General features: G+C 40.6%; 1 protein-coding gene across 1 annotated transcript in view; it reads right to left on the reverse strand.

Moving 5' to 3' along the window:
• Positions 1–12,142, reverse strand: part of KIAA0232 (KIAA0232 ortholog) — a 56,295-nt gene extending 44,153 nt beyond the window's left edge. Inside the window, 1 exon segment of the mRNA XM_007456873.1 lies at positions 11,897–12,142. Within this exon segment, the coding sequence (XP_007456935.1) occupies positions 11,897–12,127 (231 nt within the window). The 5' untranslated portion in view covers positions 12,128–12,142.
• Positions 12,143–21,555: the final 9,413 nt, after the last annotated feature.

The raw sequence follows: 21,555 nt of genomic DNA on the forward strand, positions 1-21,555 counted from the left end.
CGGGGGGGGGGGGGGGGGGGGGGTTAGTGGAGAGGGAGGGATGATAAGGTGTGGCAAAGGGACTTTTAGGGCTGTGAAACTACTCTGTCTGATCCTATAATGGTGGATACATGTCATTACACACTTGTCCAAACCCACAGAATGTACAACACCAAGAGTGAACCCTCATGTAAACTACAGACTTTAGGTAACAATGATGTCAATGCAGGTCTGTTGATTGTAACAAAGGTACCACTCTGGCAAGGGATGCTGATGGTGCGAGAAGCTGTGCATATGTGGAGGCACGGGGGATATGGGATCTCTATACTTTCCTCTCAACTGTACAATGAATCTAAAAGTACTCTAAAAAAACTGCCTTAAAACAAACAAACAAACAAAAAAACCAAAAAACTGGCAGCAGATCAACTCTCCTGCCCAGACTAACCAGAAAAGCCAGATAACACACCAAACCAAACCAAACATCCAACGCCCATGCTAAGTCATTAGTGACCTATTGCGGCACCCAGGCCTCGAGAAAAGCAGGAAGGACCGTTCCAGGGAGGGACAGCTAAGGCTGCTTTCTCCCTTGGGAAATGTACCCATTCCAGGCCCCGGACAAAAGGCTGAGAAAAAGGTAGCCTTTAAGAGGCAATAAACCAGTGGAGCTGGGGGTGGTCTCTCAGAGCTGGAGAGAAAAAACTAGAGATGTAGGCATCAGGATCCCAGAAAAAGGAAGGAGTGGAAAACAGAAGCCAGAGTCTACTGGATTCCCCTCTGGACACGTGAGGAATTCTAAAACTGTGTGGGGCAGGGGTGGCGGTGGCTTCTGTGTCAATGGAATGTTCTATTTATTTTTCTGGGAGTAATTACATAGATACAAGCTTTGTGAAAATTCACTAATTTGTACCCTTTCTGTATGCATTTTATACCTCAATTAAAACTTTAATTCTTGTACAGAATCCAGAGTTGCTCCCATATCTGCAACAGTTAATGAAGTTCTTGGGAGCCTTGGGACCTAAAAAAAAAATCTAGCATCGTAAGAACATCTAAAGCAATCACACAGGTTGAGGGTCTATCATGAAAGGACAATTTCAGAGGAGGTCTGCAAAGATAAAAGTTCTAGAAGTAGCAGAGAGAACAAAATCATGAAGAGAGTGGAAAACATTAGCAAGTGGTTTGTTTGAGGCCCAAATCTTATAATGTAGTACAATCAGGGAATATTTACTAAAATTTAAATTTATAATAAGAAAGCGTGACTTTGTACACAGGTATTTAGAGAGCGCTTCTTTTTGATGGGTCAGCACCCTCATCATCCCAGATTTCCTTGGGAGCCCACCCTCTCCAAATCTTAGTCCTCATGGTTCCAAGGGCTTGCAGCCCAGGCACCAAAGTCCCCTCATCCAAGCAGCTGGGTCAGGGACCGGTCATGCACAGACGAGGGTGGGAGTCTGGGCTTCCAGTGAGGAGGGGAGGGGGAAACTCGAGAATAATGGCAACAGAGAAGGCAAACTTCAAGATGAGGCACTGATTCTCTGAAGGGCCCTCAAGCTGCTGCTGAGGCCAGCCCTACCCCATGGACATTTCAAGCTTTAAGACCAATAAATGTTCCAAGGTTTACTAGCTGTGTGATGCTGGGCAAGTTACTTAGCCACTGTGTCTAAGTACCACCACCTATGAAATGGGGACAGCAGGGTGGCTGTGAGGGTTAAATGAGTTGCCATGTGTTGGAAGTGAGCGCTCCAGCTCGAGGCTCACATGCAGTACATGATGCACATGGGCTTGTTTTTTACCATTACTTCTGCTTAAGACAGACCAAGCTGGGTTTTCTTCCATAATCACGGACTCCAGACAAACAAAGCTTTCATGATGCTGAGAACATTAAAATATAAAGACGTAAGAAATGTTTCAATAAACTCTTGGATGGTGGATTTAATGTAATTGGCTATACAGGAAAACTAAGACTGCCTGGGGTTGTATAAGAATGATGTAGTGAAAGGCAGTTCCACCTTCCAAAAATAATTCTTCCTACTCATGACAGGTTATGGGGAACTTGCCGTTGACCATGATCCTCAAGACAAGAAAAGTTAACTCCCACCTTTAAATTACAGTTTTACTATAGCTTTCCTTTCAGCCATTTTTAATAAGACTACGAAATATTTTGGAATAATGTAACACAGTCTGTTTTAAGAGTTGCAGGAGCCAGGCTAATGCTCCGAGCCTCCTAGCAATGCACACCGCTGTCTGCCGCTCACTTCAGCTCCATGGGCACTCAACTCAGAGTTCACCTGTGAGCTGAGAAGAAAAACCAATCTTTTTTTTTTTTTTTTTTTTTTTTTGTGGTACACGGACCTCTCACTGTTGTGGCCTCTCCCATTGCGGAGCACAGGCTCCGGACGCACAGGCTCAGCAGCCATGGCTCACGGGCCCAGCCGCTCCGCTGCATGTGGGATCTTCCCGGACCGGGGCACGAACCCGTGTCCCCTGCATCGGCAGGTGGACTCTCAACCACTGCGCCACCAGGGAAGCCCAGAAAAACCAATCTTTTCCCACCTCTAAAGCCCACAGTGCATAAAAAAACAGTAAACCAATTCCACGTAGTTTCTAAAACTTGCCTTTACAGTAGAGTGTTTTAATGTTATTCATTCAACAATTATTTGTTACATAAGAAAAGCCAACAAAAACAAAACTCTGACATAACAAATGGGCACGGGATTTGGCTGCCAGACATGAGTTTAAATCCTGACTCATTACTAACCACCCAACCTCAGGTGTGTCACCTAACCCCTCCAGACATATATTTCCAGGTGAGTAAAAGCAGGGAAAATACCACTTGGCTTCCAGATGTGGCAGGAAATGGCCGGCACTGCACTTGGCCTACGGCAGTGCTCTCTACACAACAAGGAGACGAATTTTAAAACTATGGAAGGCACTGGAGCACACGCCAATGACTAAATGTATGTGGGATAACGGAGTTAGAAAAAAGATCATCATTTTGTGACCATCAAAGTAATAATTAATTCAGGTGGGAGTCATCTATGGATGGCAAACTCAAAAGTCTCCTCTGGACAGGTGACCCGAAAACTACACAGAGAAGTGTTCAGCTTTACGGTGCAGAAACCTGGCGGCCACCATCTGAACCAAAGTCAGCATCAACAAGAATGAAACAGACTGACGTCATGTGCTGTCCACCGTGATGCACAAAAAAGAGGGAAACTCATCGCTTCAGTAACATTACACAATGTTACTCCCATAAATCATAAGCTGACTCTAAACAGGAGGAAACATCAGACAAACCCAAATAGGGATATTCTGCAAAACAGTAACTGCCCTGTTCTCTTCAAAACTCTCAACATCATGAGACACAAAGGAAAGATGAGGAACTATTCCTGATTAAAAGAAAGTAAAGGAATGTGACCAAGAAGGTCAATGCAGGACCCTAGATGAGGGAAACAATTACAGTGGAGGACATCAGTGGGATAGCTAACAATAACTGAACATTGACAGTAGATTAGATAATAATGTGTCGGTGTTAACTTCCTGAATTTTACAACTGTTCTATGGCTAAGAGAAAATCCAGTCTTAAGAAATAATATGCTGACATTCACAGAAAGACAGACAAGATGAAAAGGCAGAGAACTATGTACCAGATGAAGGAACAAGATAAAACCCCAGAAAAACAACTCAATGAAGTGGAGATAGGCAACTTTCCAGAAAAAGAATTCAGAATAGTGATAGTGAAGATGATCCAGGACCTCAGAAAAAGAACGGAGGCAAAGATAGAGAAGGTGCAAGAAAAGTTTAAAAAAGACCTAGAAGAATTAAAGAACAAACAAACAGAGATGAACAACACAATAACTGAAATGAAAAATACACTAGAAGGATTCAATAGCAGAAGAACAGATAAGTGACCTGGAAGACAGAATGGTGGAATTCACTGCTGCAGAACAGACTAAAGAAAAAAGAATGAAAAGAAATGAAGACAGCCTAAGAGACCTCTGAGACAACATAAAACGCAACAACATACACATTACAGGGGTCCCAGAAGGAGAAGAGAGAGAGAAAGGACCCGAGAAAATATTTGAAGAGATTATAGTCAAAAACTTCCCTAAAGGAAATAGCCACCTAAGTCCAGGAAGTGCAGAGAGTCACAGGCAGGATAAACCCAAGGAGAAACACGCCAAGACACATGGTAATCAAATTGGAAAAATTAAAGACAAAGAAAAATTATTTAAAGCAACAAGGGAAAAATGACAACATACAAGGGAACTCCCATAAGGTTCACAGCTGATTTCTCAGCAGAAACTCTAAGCCAGAAGGGAGTGGCATGACATATTTAAAGTGATGAAAGGGAAGAACCTACAACCAAGATTACTCTACCCAGCAAGGATCTCATTCAGATACGATGGAGAAATCAAAAGCTTTACAGACAAGCAAAAGCTAAGAGAATTCAGCACCAACAAACCAGCTCTACAACAAATGCCAAAGGAACTTCTCTAAGTGGGAAACACAAGAGAAGAAAACGACCTACAAAAACAAACCCATAACAATTAAGGAAATGATAAAAGGAACATACGTATCGATAATTACCTTAAACGTGAACAGATTAAATGCTCCAACCAAAAGACACAGGCTTGCTGAATGGATACAAAAACAAGACCCACATATATGCTGTCTACAAGAGACCCACTTCAGACCTAGGGACACATATAGACCGAAAGTGAGGGGATGAAGAAAGATATTCCATGCAAATGGAAATCAAAAGAAAGCTGGAGTAGCAATACACATATCAGATAAAATAGACTTTAAAATAAAGACTGTTACAAGAGACAAAGAAGGACACTACATAATGATCAAGGAATCAATCCAAGAAAAAGATATAACAATTATAAATATATATGCACCCAACATAGGAGCACCTCAATACATAAGGCAACTGCTAACAGCTATAAATGAGGAAATCGACAGTAACACAGTAATAGCGGGGGACTTTAACCCATCATTTACACCAATGGACAGATCATCCAGACAGAAAATTAATAAGGAAACACAAGCTTTAAATGACACAACAGACCAGACAGGTTTAATTGATATTTATAGGACATTCCAACCAAAAACAGCAGATTACACTTTCTTCTTAAGTGCACACAGAACATTCTCCAGGACAGATCACATCTTGGGTCACAAACCAACCCTCAGTAAATTTAAGAAAACTGACATCATATCAAGCATCTTTTCTGACCACAACTCTATGAGATTAGAAATCAATTACAGGGGAAAAAATGTAAAAAACACAAACACGTGGAGACTAAACAATACGTTACTAAATAACCAAGAGATCACCGAAGAAATCAAAGAGGAAATCAAAAAATACCTAGAGACAAATGACAATGAAAACACGATGATCCAAAACCTATGGGATGCAGCAAAAGCAGTTCTAAGAGGGAAGTTTATAGCAATACAAGCCTACCTCAAGAAACAAGACTTCAAATAAACAATCTAACATTACACCTAAGGGAACTAGAGAAAGAAGAACAAACAAAACCCAAACGTAGCAGAAGGAAAGAAATGATAAAGATCAGAGCAGAAATAAATGAAATAGAAACAAAGAAAACAATAGCAAAGATCAATAAAACTAAAAGCTGGTTCTTTGAGTAGGTAAACAAAATTGATAAACTATTAACCAGACTCATCAAGAAAAAGAGGGAGAGGACTCAGATCAATAAAATTGGAAAAGGAGAAGTTACAACAGACACCGCAGAAATACAAAGCATCCTGAGACTACTACAAGCAACTCTATGCCAATAAATTGGACAACCTGGAAGAAATGGACAAATTCGTAAAAAGGTATAACCTTCCAAGACTGAACCAGGAAGAAATAGAAAATATGGGGCTTCCCTGGTGGCGCAGTGGTTGAGAGTCCGCCTGCCGATGCAGGGGACACGGGTTCGTGCCCCGGTCCGGGAGGATCCCACATGCCGTGGAGTGGCTGGGCCCATAAGCCATGGCCGCTGAGCCTGCGCGTCTGGAGCCTGTGCTCCGCAATAAAAGAAATAGAAAATATGAACAGATCAGTCACAAGTAATGAAATTGAAACTGTAATTAAAAATCTTCCAACAAACAAAAGTCCGGGACCAGATGGCTTCACAGGTGAATTAACATTTAGAGAAGAGCTAATACCCGTCCTTCTCAAACTCTTCCCAAAAATTGCAGAGGAAGGAACACTCCCAAACTCATTCTATGAGGTCACCATCACCCTGATACCAAAACCAGACAAAGATACTACAAAAAAAGAAAATTACAGACCAATATCACTGATGAATATAGATGCAAAAATCCTCAACAAAATACTAGTGAACAGAATCCAACAACACATTAAAAGGATCATACACCATGATCAAGCGGGATTTATCCCAGGGATGCAAGGATTCTTCAATATATGCAAATCAATCAACGTGATTAACCATATTAACAAATTGAAGAAGAAAAACCATATGATCATCTCAATAGATGCAGAAAAAGCTTTTGACAAAATTCAACAGCCACTATGATAAGAACTCTCCAGAAAGTGGGCATAGAGGGAACCTGCCTCAACATAATAAAGGCCATATATGACAAACCCACAGCAAACAACACTCTCAATGGTGAAAAACTGAAAGCATTTCCTCTAAGATCAGGAAAAAGACAAGGATGTCCGCTCTCACTGCTATTATTCAACATAGTTTTGGAAGTCCTAGCCACGGCAATCAGAGAAGAAAAAGAAATAAAAGGAACACAGATTGGAAAAGAAGTAGTAAAACTGTCACTGCAGATGACATGACGCTATACACAGAGAATCCTAAAGATGCCACCAGAAAACTACTAGAGCTAATCAATGAATTTGGTAAAGCTGCAGGATACAAAATGAATGCACAGTAATCTCTTGCATTCCTATATACTAATGATGAAAAATCTGAAAGAGAAAATAAGGAAACATTCCCATTTACCATTGCAACAAAAAGAATAAAATACCTATGAATAAACCTACCGAGAGAGACAAAAGACCTGTATGCAGAAAACTATAACACACAGATGAAAGAAATTAAAGATGATACAAACAGATGGAGAGATATACCAGGTTCTTGGATTGGAAGAATCAATATTGTGAAAATGACTATATGACCCAAAGCAATCTACAGAGTCAATGCAATCCCTAACAAATTACCAATGGCATTTTTTTACAGAACTAGAACAAAAAATCTTAAAATTTGTATGGAGACACAAAAGACCCCAAAGAGCCAAAGCAGTCTTGAGGGAAAGAAACGGAGCTGGAGGAATTAGACTCCCTGACTTCAGACTATACTACAAAGCTACATTAACCAAGACAGTACGGTACTGGCACAAAAAGAGAAATTTAAGATCAATGGAACAGGTTAGAAAGCCCAGAGATAAACCCACGCACCTATGGTCAACTAATCTATGACAAAGGAGGCAAGGATATACAGTGGAGAAAAGACAGTCTCTTCAATAAGTGGTGCTGGGAAAACTGAACAGCTACGTGTAAAAGAATGAAATTAGAACACTTCCTAACACCACACACAAAAATAAACTCAAACTGGATTAGAGACCTAAATGTAAGACCAGACACTATAAAACTCTCAGAGGAAAACACAGGAAGAACACTGTGACATAAATCACAGCAAGATCTTTTCTGATCCACCTCCTAAGGTAATGGAAATAAAAACAAAAATAAACAAATGGGACCTAATGAAACTTCAAAGCTTTTGCAAAGCAAAGGAAACTACAAACAAAACGAAAAGACAACCCTCAGAATGGGAGAAAATACCTGCAAACGAGTCAACAGACAAAGGATTAATCTCCAAAATATATAAACAGCTCATGCAGCTCAATATTAAAAAAACAAACAACCCAATGAAAAAATGGGCAGAAGGCCTAAACAGACATTCCTCCAAAGGAGACATACAGATGGTCAAGAAGCACATGAAAAGCTGCTCGACATGACTAATTATTAGAGAAATGCAAATCAAAACTACAAGGAGGTAGCACCTCACACCAGTTAGAATGGGCATCATCAGAAAATATACAAACAACAAATGCTGGAGAGGGTGTGGAGAAAAGGGAACCCTCTTGCACTGTTGGTGGGAGTGTAAATTGATACAGCCACTATGGAGAACAGTATGGAAGTTCCTTAAAAAACTAAAATAGAATTACCATATGACTCAGCAATCCCACTACTGGGCATATATCCAGAGAAAACCATAATTCAAAAAGACACATGCATCCCAATGTTTGCAGCACTATTTACAATAACCAGGTCATGAAAGCAACCTAAATGCCCATTGACAGACGAATGGATAAAGAAGATGTGGTACATATATACAATGGAATACTACTCAGCCATAAAAAGGAACAAAACTGGGTTATTTGTAGAGACATGGATGGATCTAGAGACTGTCACAGGGAGTGAAGTAAATCAGAAAGAGAAAAACAAATATCGTATATTAACCTAGAAAAATGGTACAGATGAACCAGTTTGCAGGGCAGAAATTGAGACACAGATGTAGAGAACAAATGTATGGACACCAAGGGGGGAAAGTGGTGGGCGGGGTTGGTGGTGGGATGAATTGGGAGACTGGGATTGACATATATACACTAATATGTATAAAATGGATAACTAATAAGAACCTGCTGTACAAAAAAATAAATAAAATATAATTCAAAAACGCAAAATAAATAAATAAAAATAATATGCTGATTTATATAGGATAAACGGGCATAAAAAGGAGAGGAGAGAAATAAAGTAAAAGTGGGAAAATGTTAGCAACTGGGGCTGACTGAAGTTCTTTGTCATACTTTTCCAGTCCTTCTGATGTTTGAAATTATTTCAAAAAATAAGTTTAGGGGCTTCCCTGGTGGCGCAGTGGTTGAGAATCCGCCTGCTGATGCCGGGGACACGGGTTCGTGCCCCAGTCCGGGAAGATCCCACGTGCCGCGGGGCGGCTGGGCCCGTGAGCCGTGGCCACTGAGCCTGCGCGTCCGAAGCCTGTGCTCCGCAATGGGAGAGGCCACAACAGTGAGAGGCCCGCGTACCGCCAAAAAAATAAAAGAAAAAAGTTCAAAAAAATTTTTAAGATGAATATATGATTTCCGCCATTAAGCATCTTATAAACTACTGGGAAAGATAATACATTCTAATAACTATAATTAAGAGCTCTATAGTAGAAATATGGTCAAGTTTGGAAGAAGAAGCCATTGTTTTCATCAGGAATTATCAGAAGTGGATTCAGAGGAAGGTGACCTGGACCTTGAAGGATGGGTTAGAAAAGTAGTTTATATTTACATCTAAAAATGATGTATAGTGAATTCCTGATTTATCTAAGCATACATTTATCAGAATATGGTAATCTTGACAAAAAGAAAAAAGAAAAAAAAATTTGTGGAAATAAAATTACTATGACCCACTTATAATATCTATGTATTAGAAGGCAGTTGTTCTCCAGCACTACGCAGTACACAGCTGTGGCCACAACTATATTTACAAACCTGCCCAAATCAGAGGTTTACACGTAACTCGTTTGTTAGTCAGCCTCAACCAAGACCAGGGCCCGATCAGCTGTACTTCCTACCCAATCACCAGGGGCTGCTAAGACAAGTACAAAATCTGTTTCTCAGAACTCAAGAGCTCTTTGTGTGTTTCTTTTAGCCAAAACTGTGAAAAGCCATGAATTCAACATGACAAGTAAGGCCAGTAGTTGAAGCAATGGCCTTAAAACTAGGCATTTTCAAATCAAGGTTAGACTAATTCAAGGACTGAGGGGTGAGAAAAGATGCAAGGAAACAAACACCCAAAAGTGGAGTCACTTGGCCTCCAAATGAGGGGTGAGCCCACCCTCAGTGTGACCCAGGGATCAGGAGAGTGGCACGCTTGCTCGCCCACAGCAGGCTGGTGAGCATGCCCATGAGGTGGAGTCTGAATCACAGAAGGTCAACTCAGGCCCTTCCCTCGGCTCTATGCCCTGACTCTCTCTGGGGGGATACAGTGAGCATATCCTCCTCCTTGAGTCATGGAAAAGTTATGGGTCATCTCCTATGAAAGGTCATCTTCAATTTGACCTTCCCCATCAGCATGGGACTTGGCACTATGCGATCCAGGGCTGAGCAGAAAACGATTTTAGGGCCCTTTTAATTCCCTGTGGATTCTCCTTGTAATTCCAGACATGCTCTGTTTTCACTAACCTTTATCTGTCCTGTGTCCTAAAGATGAACCAGAACAGGGAGGATCAACACAGTAGGCCGCTGACAGCTGCCAAGAACCCCCCCGCCCACCGCCGCCCTACAGCGAACACAGAGACCAGAGGGATTCACAAACAGGTCTCATCACGGAAGTGTTCACTATATAATCTTAATAGCAGGCCTATGTTTTACCCCTTTTTCCATGTATATATAGCACCTAACACATAAATACTTTGTGCTAATATATTTATTGGTGTTGACACTGTTAATACACAATTTTAAGAAGTGAGAAGTCTTATTAAACTACTAAAAAACGATTTGTTTCCTACAAGTACATATTTACAACTGAAGTACATGATTTTTGAGTTAAGAGAAATATCTTCCTCATTTCTGGAAATAAAAATTCTTCTATGTTGGTAGATTTAACATTTTACTTGCCCTTAAAGTACATTTACTGGAAATATGATGGAAAATAATAGACCTTCGGTAAGAAAATTATACAAAATACTGACCACCAAAATAACACATTTTCTGATTATCAGGTTTTAAGTCAACACCCTCAAAGCCTTACTTGACCTAATAATCACCAGCCAGGGCAGTAAGCAACCTGGAAGCAGGGGAAATGTAGTTGTGTCCAGCTAGAAAGTATGCGGAACACCAGCAGTGGAAAATACTCTGCACAACTGACATGTGACAGAATGTTAGGCATGCTGTGAAACCCCCTGTATGTACAGGACTCTGAAACTGCTCTGTGGTTTGGAAGGTCAAAGCCAGATTCTTCCGTCAATGAAACTTTGCTCCTGTTTTCGGTGTTAGTAACAATGGTTTAAAACAACAACAACAAACACTGCCCACAAAACACTCCCTTTTAAAAAAATTGTTTATCTTTTGGCTGTGACATAAGGCATGTGGGACCTTAGTTCCCCAACCAGGGATCGAACCTGTGCCCCCTGCAATGGAAGTGTGGAGTGCTAACCACTAGACCGCCAGGGAATTCCCAAAACACTCCCTTTTACATGAAATTTGTACCCAGAAGTCACCCAGAGCTCATTCGTTCAGTGCTGATGACTCTGCCTCCCTTTCAGCAAAGCCTCACATTCAGGAGCTTCTCTTGGAGAGTGAGACTGAAGTTGAGATTTTTTTCAAGAACATAGATTTGGTTGCTTTCTTCACTTTAAGCACCTAAGTCAAGTAAAATGTATATTTGCCACTTTAAGGTTATATGCTTTACCAAAATTTTAAGTCTACTGATTCAAAACACACACTTTGATTAATAAGCAGTTTATCATCATTCTTAGAGATAAAATGAAATATTAAACTTTGGAATGTTAAGAAGTATAACAGACCCAACGATTAAAACATCTAATCACAATGTGGGATTTTCCTAAATAGTAGGAACCAACATTCTGGAGCAGTGCTAACTCAAAGGCAGTGGGTCATCAAACTATTACCATCTGTGACAAGATCCAGAGTCTGTGCCAGAATGCAATCAACATCAAGAAAATGTCAGAGAAAATGACTGAACCAAACAGTGTGTTTGGTAACGCAGCTCATCTATATTCACTGACAGCTTAAAAAGTTCGTGGACCCCAGCCGTCTAACTTGTGCTAGAATACGAAAGTGCTCTTTGAAGGAAAATGTAAACACAATCATAAATTTTCACAAAACATTTACAATATGTAAATACCTGTTCCTGCAGGTCGTAGTCATAGCTGTCATGCAGCAGAAGACTGAGGACGTATCGAGTATAAATCATGGCATCAATGCCACATTTCTCTAGCTCTTGTCCCAGCCAGGTCTGCACTGGACCCAAAGCATGAAGCAGAGACATTTCAGAGACAGATACAGGGCCTGGATAAGAGCTTGAGGAGCTTTCAGATGGTAAACCATCCACAACAACTGTACAGACAGGGCGCATGAATTTAGGTTGCTGACATCCTTAAAATGTGGAGCATTTTCTGCAGTGATGTTCTGTTGGTATCTGGAGGGGATTTTCACTCCAGTAAAAAGGAGAGATGCTTGACATCTAGGGTAAGCATTTATTTTTGCTGGCAGTCAGCCATCTAGAACTGAATTTCCCTCTTCAGGCATGACCAATGAATCAACATCCTGATAGCAACATACATGTAGATGTGATTTTCTACTTTAATTTCACATTGAGGCCAAATATAAGTCTCCAGCAGAACCTACAAAAATAAGAGAAAAAAGGTATGCGTTATGTATAGATATAAATTACATTATTGATCTTCTGAAAAAAATCCAAATGAACCATTCCTCTCTATTAAAATACCTTTGGTTTCTTGGAACATTAATTTTTTTTTTTTACTGTAATCGCTGACATTTTAAACTTTTAGAAGCTTACTATCATTTAAAAGTAAGGAAAACTCAGAAATCTGTATTTTTGTACTCATGCTCAATTATACTGATGTTTATTTTGCTATGTCTCAAGAGACTGGACTTGTAAAATTTTGCTATGCTGAAAGAATTTATCTCGTAGCAAATCACTAGCTCATTTTAAAGTAAAACAGAAACAAGCAGCTGAATGGTAATTTCATTGAAACACTGGTAAAAAAAAATTAGTCCCAGGCTTCCTTGGTGGCACAGTGGTTGAGAGTCTGCTTGCTGATGCAGGGGACAAGAGTTCGTGCCCCGGTCCGGGAAGATCCCACATGCCGCGGAGCGGCTGGGCCCGTGAGCCATGGCTGCTGAGCCTGCGCATCCGGAGCCTGTGCTCCGCAACGGGAGAGGCCACAACAGTGAGAGGCCTGCATACCGCAAAAAAAAAAAAAAAAAAAAAAATTAGTCCCATAAACGATAAGTTTTGCATAGGTAATCAATTTTTGTATGGCTAAAACCTTTGGACTGCTCATCACTTATTTCATAACAATTAAGATGAAACACACATTTTTCTTATAGCCCTGCCAGGCAATACTGTTATATCTACTTTAACTTTTATTCTTATATACCTAGGTTGACTTTCTGATTACTTGTGATAGGTGCCACTCTTTTCCACTGAATTAACATACTTTCAATACGTCATACTAATCTAACAATGGCTTTATTAAGTCATAATATTCTTTATGCTAGAGTTCTGATTAATTTATGCCACTAGAAAATGAAAATTAACATAGTGATAGGTAAATCTCATTGGATCAGCTTTTGCATGAATTTTAGCAGATAATAAGAGGGTTACATAAATGACTTTTTAAAAAGTATTAATAATTATTTTTAGTAAGAGCATCAAGTCAGAAAGACACTCTTCACCAAAGATTTAACGCTCACTTCCTTGCACTTCATCTAGAACTACACACTAAATGTTACAAACATTAAATATAAAGAAAATATGTTTAAATCCACCACAGGATAAAGTTACTAGATTAATGTATCACTAATATGCATTCTGCTACTTCCTAAAATCTTCTCTATAATTCTTTTCTGAATTATAAAAACTAGATAAATTAAAGCAAAGATTTTCTATAATGTTTACTTGCTGAAATTTTCCAGCTGACTCTCAAAATTAAAATATTTTCCATAAATTGTTTAATACGTGTGGATCTCAGGATGCCAGACAGATCATCAATTAACCAATACATTCACTTCTGGGGACATCGCCTGAAGCAAGTGGATAGCCAGCACTCATTCAGCGAAGGTTGCACCAAGACAATGAGGAGACATGAAGCAATGGCTGAAGGAAGTAGGTCAGAGAATCTAAGGCAGCTGGAGATCACAGGAAAAGTACCGAGAGGAGAGAGCTGTCCAGAGGGAAACACCAGATATCTGCAAAGGGCTGCTCCTAAGCCTTCAACAGAGTGTTAATCGGGGCATGCATGTGAGGACCCAGCCACGGCACAGGAAAGGGTCATTATAAAGCAAAGGAGGAAACATGCCCTAAGGCTCAGTGTGGCTGGGGATGGTGCCTGTTTTCTACCAGCCAGACGAAAACCTCATAATTCAGGGCACACTAGGTAGAGTGCTCAGAAGGGTCTCGACTTAGTAATGGGGAATAATTAGCCCTACACTAAACACTGCTCTGGACCTGCCTAACAAATCTTAAAATCAAGACCCAAAAGACCAAACTGTTTCCAGCTATTTTCACTGTAGCCCCAGAACAAAGCTCAAGGGATACAAAATATCCAGCACCCAAGAAGATAAAATTTACAATGTTTGGCATCCAATCAAAAATTAGCATGCATGTGAGAACTCCCCAGCGGTCCAATGGTTAGGACTCCCATCTCACTGTCGAGGGCCTGGGTTCAATCTCTGGTACTAAGCGGAACTAAGATGCCACAAGACCCGCGGTGGTGGTGCGGTCTAAATAAATAAATAAATAAACAATTAGCAGGCATGCAAAGAAATGGGACACAAAGGGAATGGAAATGAAGAGAAAAATTAACTGAAACCAATCCAGAATCAACACAAAAGTTAGAATTAGCAGAAAAAGACTTTAAAAGTTATTACGATTAAATTCCATATGTTTGAAAAGATATAAAATCAAATATCTAAAGATGAAAACTACAATGTCTGAGATTAAAAATATAGGACAGGACTAATGGCAGATCAGACATTTGAGAAGAAAAGATTACTGAATCTTAAACCACACAGATACACAAAACTATACAAAATGAAATATGGAGAGAAAAAGTAGTTCAAAAAATTAACAGCGCTTCAGTGAGCTGTGTGATAACTTTAAGAAAAATCTAACATACATGTAATTGGAAGAGAGAGAGAAGGACAGAAAAAAAATATTTGAATAATGGCCAAAATTTTTCCAAAACTAATGAAAACCAAAACACACAGATCCAAGAAGTTCCGTGAACTCTAAGCACAAGAAACATGTAGAAATCAACACATAGTAAAACTATTCAAACCAGTAATAAAGTCGCCAGAGAAAAAAAGAAACATTAGGTAGAACAGAACAAAGATATGGATGACATCAGATTTCTTGATGGAAACCATGCAAATGAGAAGATAATGGGGCAAAAACACTTTAAAGTATTGGGGGAAAAAACCTGTCAACTGAGAATCCTGTACTCATCAAAAGTATATTTCGGGCTTCCCTGGTGGCACAGTGGTTGGGAGTCCGCCTGCCGATGCAGGGGACACAGGTTCATGCCCCGGTCCGGGAAGATCCCACATGCCGTGGAGCGGCTGGGCCCATGAGCCATGGCCACTGAGCCCGTGCGTCCGGAGCCTGTGCTCTGCAACGGGAGAGGCCACAACAGTGAGAGGCCCACGGACCACAAAAAAAAAAAGAAAGAAAGAAAGAATTCATCACCAGCAATCCTGCCCTAAAAGAAATGTCAAAGGAAGTCCTTTAGGCAGAAGGAAAATGATAGGACAAAATGTCCTATCCACACAAAGGAACAAAGAGCACTAGAAACATTAACTAAAATTTTCTTGCTATTTAAGTATCTTTAAAAGATAACTGAGGGACTTCCCTGTCAGTCCAGTGGTTAGGACTCCGTGCTTCCAACGCAGGGGACGTGGGTTCTATCCCTGATCAGGAAACTAAAATCCTACATGCCTTTGGCCTACATGCTGCATGGCCAAAGGTTTTTTTAAAAAAAGAAACAGGGGCTTCCCTGGTGGTGCAGTGGTTGAGAGTCCGCCTGCCGATGCAGGGGGCGCGGGTTCGTAACCCGGTCCGGGAAGATCCCACATGCCGCGGAGCGGCTGGGCCCATGAGCCATGGCCGCTGGGCCTGCACGTCCGGAGCCTGTGCTCCGCAACGGAGGAGGCCACAACAGTGAGAGGCCCACATACCGGAAAAAAAAAAAAAAAAAAAAAAAAAGAAACAAAGAAACAAAGAAAGAAAATAGATAACTGACCGTTGAAACAAAAACAACAACGTATTGTGAGGTTTATAACATACGTGTAAATAAAATGTATGACAACAACAGCATAAAGACCAGGAGTGGGAAACTGGAACACTATTATAAGGTTCTTATACATCACATGAAATGGTATGTTATCTCTTGAAGACTGTGATAAGATAGCTGTTAATAATCATAATAAATTTAAATGGCTTAAACAACCAATTAAAAGGCAGAGATGGGTCTTAAAACAACAAGTCCCAATTACAATATAGTAAAAATTCTACAATAAACATAAAGTCACAAATAGGTTAAGTAAAGGATGGGACTTCCCTTGTGGTCCAGTGGTTAGGAATCCGCCTGCCAGTGCAGGGGACACGGGTTCGAGCCCTGGTCCGGGAAGATCCCACACCCTGCGGAGCAGCTAAGCCCACAACCCACAACTGCTGAGCCTGCGTGCCACAACTACTGAAGCCCGAGTGCCTAGAGCCTCCATAACAAGAGAAGCCACCCCAATGACAAGCCCGTGTGTACCACAGTGAAGAGTAGCCCCCGCTCTCCGCAACTAGAGAAAGCCCACACGCAGTAAGAAAGACCCAACGCAGCCAAAATTTTTTTTTAAAAAAAGTTAAAAAGAACATATTTCTACATAACCAATAGGGCAAAGGAGAAATCAGAAAGTATTTTGAATTGAATGAAAATAAAAACACAACGTATCAATATTTTTAGGTTGCCACTAAAGCGGTATTTACGGGAAAATTTATAGCACAAAGAGAGCCTATATTAGAAAAGGTCTCAAATCAGTTTTCATCTTAAGAAACTAGAAAAAGAAGAGCAAATGAAACCTAAGCTAAGCAGAAGAGGGGAATAAAAGATGAGAGCAGAAATCAATGAAATAGAAAATGGAAGAACAATGAAACCAAAAGCTGGTTCTTTCAGACAAGATGGACCTCTAGCCAGACTGTTCAGGAAAGAGAGAAGACGAATTACCAATATCAAGAATGAAAGAGGTGAGATCACTACAGATTCTACAGATATAAAAAAGACAATAAGGGGATATTAGAAAAATTTTACACCAATAAAATAAACTTAGATGAAATGGACAAATTCCGTGAAAAAACACAAACTACCAAAGTTCACTCAAGAAGAAATAGAATTAATGGCCCTGTACCTATAAAAGAAATTGGGTTTACAGTTTAAAACTTTCCCACAGGGGCTTCCCTGGTGGCGCCATGGTTGGGAATCCGCCTGCCAATGCAGGGGACACGGGTTCGAGCCCTGGTCTGGGAAGATCCCACATGCCATGGAGCGACTAGGCCTGTGTGCCGCAACTACTGAGCCTGTGCTCTACAGCCCACGAGCCACAACTACTGGCCCCCACTCGCCGCAGCTAGAGAAAACCCACACGCAGCAAACGAAGACCCAACGCAGCCACGAAGAAACTTCCAGGCCCAGTTGGCTTAAAGGTGAATTCTACTGGATATTTAAGGAAAGTATAAGGCCAATTCTATACAAACTCTTCTCAAAAATTGAAGAGGAGGGAATATTTCCCAAATCATGTTAAGAGGCCAGCATTACCCTAACATAAAAACCAGACTAAGATATTATAAGAAAACTACAGACCAATATGGCTCACGAACACAGATGCAAAAATTCTAAACAAAATTTTAGGGAATTGAATCCAACAATATACATCAGATCCAGAGAGTACAGAGGTATCAGAAGAATGTCTTTAACGAAATGTATATAATTGTCTTTGCCAGAGAACTTCTAAAAATTAGTTTTGCTGCAAACAACTTAGTATAAGGCTTTTTTCCATTATTTAAATGCATAAAGGCCTTAAAAATTCACATATGACAGACCTGGTTCACTGTTAAGACTGATAAAGAAAAACTGTTTTAGTTTACTATGTTTACTTTAAAACATGGTATCAACCCAACCATGGGATTCTCTCTGTTGTTATTAAGAGATTTAGACAAATGAAAGGATTCAAGAAGTAGGTGAGATGCAGAAAAAAAAGCAAAACACATTGAATGCCCATGATCTCATCAAAGCCAGTTAAGACCTTCCCTTGCATCATTACCACTAACAGAACTCCTGCTGTGACTTGTTCAATAGCTGATGTCATATAATTTTTAAAGTGTCCATATCCCTAGAGTCATTAGTGACTATAGTTTGTTTTTACTCTCTACACAGAACAGACTCAGAGGACTGAGGAAAAGAGAGAAAAGGCTGGTAAGTCTGGGAGCGTCAGCCTATGTAGTCATCGGGGCAGCACCTGTAACTGGACACCAATAATAAGGGTCTGAGACAGAAGCACCCCAAGCTGGCTTCCTCCGGTACCGTGATGACAGGTCTAAATGTTCCTGGAGCTCAAGAGTGTCCATTCTCCTTACTGTGAACGTAAACTGTTAACAGATGGCCCAGGTATAAATATTGGGTCATAACTAAGCTTCCCCTCCCCTAAGCTGCAAGCCTTTGGTAGCAGAGCGAACATTTGACCGAATGAGAGGCTCTTTATTTCTAGTTCTGAACTGTTTCAGAAATAAAATTATCTGTTTAACTTACTTCAGGTGGGATCCACCACGTGGCCAAAACAATGGAGGGATCTGACAAGCACATGCAAAACCCGCTTAACATCCACCTGGCAAGTTCAAGAACATGGCTGGCAAAAAACACCCACATGTCAGACTCTGTCTATTCATCTTCATACTCATTCCAAATGTGAAGTGTAGTCAGTATGAAGTTAAACTGCATTTTAGTTTAACTTCTCTAAAGGTTTTTTTTTTTTTTTTTGTGGTACGCGGGCCTCTCACTGCTGGGGCCTCTCCCGTTGCGGAGCACAGGCTCCGGACGCGCAGGCTCAGCGGCCATGGCTCACGGGCCCAGCCACTCCACAGCATGTGGGATCTTCCTGGACACAGGCATAGGCAGGCGGACTCTCAACCACTGCGCCACCAGGGAAACCCTCTCTAAAAGTTTTAAAGAAAAAGCACCACCATATACACTCAAAGGTTCTTCGTTTTGTTTCGTTTTTTCAACTTTTCCTTCTACAAAGGTTTACGCTGAGAAAAAAGGACCTTCAACAAATTGTCTTGAGCATCTTTCTCCCACGTAAAATTAACGCAAATCATCCTAAAGAATGGGTTGTATAAATGATAATTTTAAAGGTCCAACAATAATACACTTATTTTAGAATTTCTCGTCTTTTTTACTTTAAATTTTAAATCGTTTCTACTAAGGATGCCAAAAAATATATATAGCTAATTAATGCCCATGGAAGCATGCATCTTCTTTAATTCAGGAAGGCAGGACTGAAGAGTGCAAAGTGCACCAGCCCAGCGGTCCATAACATGTAGGTTTTTGTAGTCAGTATCACTTCCACTATTGAATAGCTGGGTTTTCTGCCCGTAACTCATCTGTAAAGGAGAATAATAAATACTTGCTTTCCCTGCCTCTCAACTTCTCACAAGGTTGTTTCAATGAGCAAATGAGAAATGCATCCAAGTATCGGTATTTGTGGCCTTTGTATTTCACAAAATGTCACACCAATGGAAGGTGCTGTTATTACAAATTACCCCCCTCAAATTGTTTAAATTTGCTTACTCTAACAGAGTTCTTCACTGATATGATTATCTGAAGAATAGTAATTATGTAAACTATATTAGGCTTCTAGTACAAAAAATAATTTCCTCGCTACCCTTAAAAAAAGAACTATGAAATCACCTTCATTTACAATAAAAATCTAATTTTAGTCATACCAAAGCCTTTCCTCTTTTTAAGTAACAGTTTGGTCTCTACTACAAATTCCAGTGCGACACTGCTAAGAACTCAAGGTGGTAAAGTACAGAGGATGAACACAGAAATACCATGGCTGCTGTTTCCTGTCTTTTGGAATGTGCACATCTGCAGAGCAACCTCTGCATTTAAGCCACACTATCCCCAAACAGTACAGACTCAGAAGCTTAGCACACACTGCTTTCCTTCTGTGGCCCAATGTGCAATTTCTAGACATTTTAAGGACTCTAGAATTATACACAGCCCTGCTGGTGAATGAAAACCACCCCCCAAAGATTTGGGGATGGATGAAAGCCTCCAAGCCTAGGATTAATGTGAGCCTGGAAGTGAAAGTGGAGGAGTGAGGCGGGAACATCTGTCAAGCCCCACCCCATGATACCACCCCACATACACACCCCTCCACCCCTGCAAGAAACCCCGTGTCACCCTCAGGCTCCAGGAGTGAGGGCCCTGGGGCCTGTGGTGCTTATGATCAGACCTGGAACTATAATAACAAACTGAATTCTAAAACCTAAAGCATTTAATTCCTTACCTAGTCCACATGTTTTCAGAGTGATAATTAGTCACAAATGATTTGTCTATTAAGAGGAAAAATACAGATCTAGTACTGAAGTTATTACATAAGTACTTTTCCAACAATAGCCACAGCCAGACCATAGTAATGCCACAATCTTCAAATGAGTAATTTAATAATGAAGTGGGATTTGGCGGGGGGGGGGGGGGCCGGGGGGCAAATTTATTTATTTTACTTATTTATTTTTGGCTGTGTTGGGTCTTCGTTGCTGTGCGTGGGCTTTCTCTAGTTGCGGCGAGCGGGGCCTACTCTTCGTCGCGGTGCATGGGCTTCCCATCACGGTGGCTTCCCTTGATGTGAAGCAGGGGCTCTAGGTGCGTGGGCTTCAGTAGTTGTGGCAGGCGAGCTCAGTAGTTGTGGCTCACGGGATCTAGAGTGCAGGCCCAGTAGTTGTGGCGCACAGGCTTCGTTGTTCCGTGGCATGTGGGATCTTCCCAGATCAGGGCTCGAACCCGCGTCCCCTGCATCGGCAGGTGGACTCTCAACCACTGCACCACCAGGGCAGCCCTGAGGGGTGGTTTTGAAGAAGCTCATTGATCTTCCAAAACCTCATCCCCTATGTAACAATGTGCTAAGAAATGTAGTGCCATCTTTTTATACTCTTTGTAACACCACATACATTACTGAAAATAATTCAAGTTATCACTCCCATGAGTGCCCTTAAATAGCTGTTAAGAGACATACACTCAATCTATAGCTCAGTTTCCTTAGTGCCCAAGTAGAGCAGTCATGTGGCAGACATACTAAGGTACTTCCCTTCATTTTTGATAATATATTGTACATATTTTTAGGTTTGCTCAAAACTCATAAAAATTATTTCAAAAAGCATAATGTTTTTCTGACACGGTACATACAATATTATTTGTGGATTGTTTTCTCAATTTACTTGTGTTACAGCACAACTGATGATAAAGAGCACCAGATAGTAAACAGTTGTAAATCTGGCTTCTTCAGGCAAAATGTACTGAATAAAATGTAGATCTTGTGAAGAAATATCTGTGCAGCTCTGTTCAAGCAATATGTTCACTTGCTGAAGCATTCTTTTAGTCTCAGAGCACTTTTTCTTTCTGCTCATATATACTTTTTATTATAAAAGTTTTTTAAAGTATTCTTAAATATGAACACAGAAGGGCACCCATACACAATTTCTCTACCCTAATA

This window comes from Lipotes vexillifer, unplaced genomic scaffold (assembly GCF_000442215.2).
Source record: "Lipotes vexillifer unplaced genomic scaffold, Lipotes_vexillifer_v1.1 scaffold63, whole genome shotgun sequence".
Lineage (NCBI taxonomy): Eukaryota > Metazoa > Chordata > Mammalia > Artiodactyla > Lipotidae > Lipotes > Lipotes vexillifer.